General features: G+C 42.4%; 1 protein-coding gene across 1 annotated transcript; it reads left to right on the forward strand.

Moving 5' to 3' along the window:
- The first annotated feature begins 230 nt into the window (after positions 1 to 230).
- On the forward strand, positions 231 to 3,787 carry trim35-13 (tripartite motif containing 35-13). The gene is made up of 6 exons (XM_076266422.1): positions 231 to 626; positions 1,322 to 1,417; positions 1,512 to 1,742; positions 1,890 to 1,912; positions 2,055 to 2,173; positions 3,249 to 3,787. The coding sequence occupies exons 1-6, from the start codon at positions 231 to 233 to the stop codon at positions 3,785 to 3,787; spliced, it is 1,404 nt and encodes a 467-aa protein (XP_076122537.1).
- The last annotated feature ends 1,689 nt before the right edge of the window (positions 3,788 to 5,476 follow it).

Consider the following 5,476-nt stretch of genomic DNA (forward strand, 5'->3'; position numbering starts at 1 on the left):
GAACTCACACCACATAGCTGTTCTGTAATGTCCTTGACCTCTGTTGTCAGTCATGACGTTTACGGCTGTGTGGATTTCTTGGGTGGAGGGGGGGGGGGGGGTGGGCAAACAGAGCGACACATACTTGCGAGTCCCTCGTGCGTAAGAGGGTGGAAAGGAGAAGTAGGGTGGAGCATCTGAGGCAACCTCGTCTGACCTCCAGAAGGGATAGCTAAAACCACTCAGGAGTAATGGCCTCCCGATACTCAAGGCTCGAGGACGACCTGTCCTGCCCCATCTGCGCACAGATCCTACAGCAGCCCGTGGTCCTGGTATGCAGGCATCGCTTCTGTAAATCCTGCTTGAAAGGTGTCTGGTACGGGGACAAGGAGAACTGCGTCTGCCCCTTGTGTTGCCTTCCTTCCTCCATGGACCAGCTAGTTGTGAATACCATGCTGGAGAAGACCTGCCAGTCCTTCATCCTGGAGCGCAAGAAGGGTGATCCTCGAGCATGCCAGGAGCATGGAAGTACGTTAACCCTTTTTTGCTTGGAGGAACTGCTGCCTGCTTGCGAGGTCTGCAAGTCGGCACCCCGCCACGCAGGTCACAGATTGTACTCTTTAGGTGAAGCTGCGTATGACTGTAAGGTAAGTTGACACAACTATCCCAAATCTGACCAACCGACCATCCACAGAAATATGACCTGGTGTTGCCTCTTCTTCTTTGCAAAACCAGGATACGACTTGGAAAGGGATTCAAAACGTAACCTACGTGCATACAGTTTAGTTATTTGGATGTTCTCACTGTCATTTGTCGAGCCATTTAACATAAACAAGCATTGTAATCAATGCTGATCAAACTCACGTCGCCCTTCATATTAGATCCATAGAGACAGTATGTTATTTGTAGATGCCTGGCTTCGTCTCTTATATACCTAATAATAGGTTTATATTTTGGGGTTCATGTAAGGGCCTCAGCAGTGGTCTTGAAATCAGACCTCCCTGTGCTTTCTCAAGTGCTTGACACCGCATTCTTGGCAGTGCCAGCTGCCCTCACCTACTCTTCCGTTGGGACTGGGAAACATTAGTCTTAATCTCAACACACACTCAAATCTTTACAGTAATTTGTGTAATTGGCTATTTGGGCTGTCACCTAACCAGTGATCCTTGACGGCCCATTTGTGAATTCAGTGCCTTATTTTTTATCACTTCGTTGTGATTTACTAAAAGACACGAGGTAATGTGATCATTCGAAACAACTCTCTGTAAACAGTGCTGAAAGCTAAGCTCCGGGTCGGCTTCACTCTTAGCAGAAGCTATGTGCTGTTGTCAATGCCTTTCAGGAGGAGCTCAAGACTGCACTGAAACCACTCAAAGAGAAGCTGAAACTCTACACAAAAGCCAAACAGACTGCTGATGAAGTGGCAGAACATATAAAGGTAATACATTTTTTTATTATTAAAATAAACTCAAAGTACTGATATCTATAGCACATTCACAGTTGACTTGACACAATTAACAATGTTTTCATAGGCTCAAGCGGAGCACACCGAGAAACAAATTAGGGAAGAGTTTGAGTCAATTTACAACTTCCTGCGGGAGGAGGAAGCTGACAGGATTAAGCTCCTGAAAGAGGAGGAGAAGACGAAAAGCCAAATCGTAAACGACCGCATTACAGACATATCCACTGAGCTGGCCTGCGTCGCAAACACAATCAGAACCGCCGAGCAGGAGATGAGATCAGAGGATATACCATTTTTAAAGGTAACACAACCAAGAGCTTCCTTTAAAAATGCCAAACACTCACTTGGGGATTGGCTGTTATGTATTGTAATCTCCCACTATATGCTTTGCCTGGAAATAACACTGATTTTCCTAACTAAATAAAAATGTATTTCTTTTTCTCCATAGAATTATAAAGACACCATTAAAAGGTATGGGAAATGACACAGGCCAGTTAAGGTTTCAACGAGTCATATATGATTAAGCTACAAAGACACTATCACTTCCCCTCACGTTTGCTGCAATTAAATATGAAGTAATGCAAAGTTTGACACTGCATATTTATTGTTACAGAACCTGGCGTGAACCATTGAATCCAGAGGTGCTCTCAGGATGTCTTATTGATGTCGCAAAGCACTTAGGCTCTTTGAAATTCAAAGTCTGGGAGAAAATGAAGAATATTGTCAAATTCAGTGAGTTGTGTTCTTATCAAAGAGAATCAAATCCAGGAGCACTGTGTAGAAAGAAAAGCTGCCAGCATTGCTTTTTTGAGAGGCATACACGATTGCAAAATGACAAGATACAGGACCTGGTATCCTTCACTCCCAGTATTTTGCCTTTCTCTCCTGTTTATGTTGTTAAGAATGCTCCACTGCCATAGGACTTAATCACATTTACAACATAGTCACATCCCAAAGAAAATTCAAGATTTTCATTTCACACCAGCCAGTGATATGCCATGATTCACAATTTCTAGGAGCGTTCAGGTGAGGAAATTGCCCCATCATCTTCCAATTCCAATTCAATCCAATGTGCTTTTGAAAAGACAATGTTCCAAAACTAATTTACTCCCACCAGAATACTTAAGCATGCGGCACTGCCTTCCCCTTACCTCATCCCGAGTTGATATCAGGGATGTAGTGGAGGCTAGTAAACGCAATTTATCCACCTCTGAAATTTCAGAAATAGAGTTTATCCACCTCTTATTAGAGTTTATCCACCTTTCAAAAGACACCAATTGCAACTTTTAACCTTAAAAAATCACACTGTATTATCCACATTCACAATATGTAGACTTGGACAATAACCTCCACTTCCATAATCAAACATGTTCTAAATGCCTTTTTTAAAAATCAGATACCACAAGACCAGGGGTTAAAGTGTGGGGGGGGGGGGGGGGGGGGGTGGGAACACAGTTCCACCACCTCAGATAAATTAATAATCTTTCATAGCAACGATATAGCGCGATGATATTGTTAAATTAAATGGTGAGTTAATTTTTCGTGTTTACAGAGGTGACCAAGAAGCTAGCAATTCTTGTCCAAAAAGTATTGCTACACCACGATACTCAATATGTTGTCCAACGGTGGGTTATTTTTTCTCCGTTGCACCGACACTGGACTTAGGGTTCCCCCACCTGCCAAATCCCACTTTAACCACTGCGCATGACGCAGTCCACCTCAGAGAATTCATAGTTTACCCTCCTCTTATTTTACCACTACATCCCTGGTTGATACCAAAACGTTATGTTTTTTTTTAAAACCCCAGCTCCTGTAACCCTGGACCCTAACACAGCAGCGCACTGTTTCCTTCTGTCCAAAGACCTGACCACAGTGCAGTGCCTCACGCAGACCTTCAAGCTCCCCGACAACCCCGAGCGCTTTGACGTCAGCGCCGAGATGTTGGGCTCGGAGGGCTACAGCTCGGGACGGCACATCTGGGACGTAGAGGTCAAGGCCAACACTTACTGGGTGATCGGGGTGGCCAGCGCGTCCATCAACCGCAAGGGCAAGCACGTGCTGACGCCCACAGAAGGCTTTTGGACCATTCGCTTTCGCAACGGAGAGTACAAGGCTTGCTCGGCTCCGTGGTCGCCACTCACGATGAGCAAGGACCCGCTGGTCATCCGGGTGATGCTGGATATGGACAGGTCAAAGGTGACATTCTACGACCCAAGGGAGAGGACACCCCTCTACTCTTTCACTGACATCATCAGCCCAAGCGTCTTCCCATACTTCTGCTCGGCGTGCAAGGAGCACCCCCTGAGGGTTATGCCTGTCAGGCTGTCTGTGACAGTGGACCACTAGACGTTGTCCACAGAATCTCCTACATGCATCTTGCAACTTCTTCTGATCATTAGTCAGGTCAAGTCAAATCAAGTCACTTCTCATTTATGTAGCACTTACCCGAAAGTGCTTTCCCTGCCGAGGCAAGTAAATTGACAATAAAAAATATACCTGTGAAGAAGGCAAAATAATGCCGTGAGAAATAATTCACTAAACATGCAAAGTTTACTAGCTATGTAGGCCATGTCAAGTGGAATAAATTCCATAATTTGGATTTTGGTTTAAAGTTGGTTATTAGAGAATAGAGATAGTTAGATATTCAGTATAATTCAGGGTTAATACCACACATCCATCTTCATTCTCAATCCCTGGCAAAATTATGAGAGTTCATTCAGTATGTATAATAACAGACGATTAAGATTTTATGATGAATGTAACCACTAATCTGGAAAAAAAATATTTTGTTTCTGTTTTCAAATCCATTTGTATGCATGGTCACTGAGTACTGATGAGAACGGACTATTTTTGTTTGTCAAAAATAGTCTGTAGTAGTAATGTTTTGTTTTGTTTGTGATATATTTTTGCTTATTGCCTGCTATTAGGTGACTGGGTTTCATTAACATTCGTGCTGATTTCTTTGTCAGGTGTCTGTTGTACATTAGTGATCATTTACAGAGTTCTTCTTTTCCACTCAGTCTTAAATCTTCAACTGTTTCCCTGAACTCAATCCCACTGTCAGAATCAGTCTGTAACTTGTTTCACACTCTGTTTCACACTCTGAGGTCATTTCAAGTGCCTAGGTCATTCAAGCCTGTGTGCTTATAGTAATAAAACTGAGTACAAAAATCAAACATCAAAGTCCAGAGCTACTTCACCCAAAGGATACATAGAATGAGTGTCTTGATGAAACTGTTACTGACTGTTTTAGGCTTTTGATTATAATTTCTAACCACCGTCGTTGGCTAACATAACTAACGAAGCTAACATTGACAATGTGTTGTCAATCACTTAAAACCTTTGATTGACTATATGTCCACAAGTACTTGTGAGACCAAACAGGGGACACTATTTGGTAAAAGGTGCATCTCACAGAACATCTACTTCTGAAGTGAACTAGTCACTAGTAGCCTAAAGGACTCAGGGGGTACAGTGTACAGAGTTAATCTCATGACACTGACTAGCTGACCAGTTTCAGTTTCAGAGTGAGCTATACACAAGAATAACCCTCAAACCTAACTCGAGAGAAAGCAGGTGTTGAGATTTTATATTTTGACGTTTCGATATTTAGCACTTGTTTAGCAATATGTTCTTAGCACAGCAGACGTCATCTCTTGCAAATATGTTGAAACACTTTTTCATTGGTTTAACACAATTTTAATATAAGACTCCAAGCTCTATTGGATTAACTGTGTTGAACAAATGAAAAGCATATATTCACAACTAATCGATATTGCTTTCACAATTATGAAGTTCTAATGTCTCTGTGTGAAACTCTTTTCTTCTTCAATCAGCAATAATTCACTATCCATAATACCATCTGTTCTGTGTTGCTATTTCAAGCATGGATCTAAGGCACATTTATGAAAACTACTGTTTCACCTTTTTGGCAAAGAAAACAGTACAAAAGTTGACAAGTCAAGTTATAGTTCAATTTATGAATTTGTCTTGTCGAGGTGCTTACTGTGTCTTACATGGCAGTTGGAGGGAATG

This window comes from Alosa pseudoharengus, unplaced genomic scaffold (assembly GCF_046254945.1).
Source record: "Alosa pseudoharengus isolate Yale_2024_CS ecotype anadromous, Long Island Sound unplaced genomic scaffold, YU_APseudo_1.1 YU_APseudo_1.1_scf_4, whole genome shotgun sequence".
Taxonomy (NCBI): Eukaryota; Metazoa; Chordata; class Actinopteri; order Clupeiformes; family Clupeidae; genus Alosa; species Alosa pseudoharengus.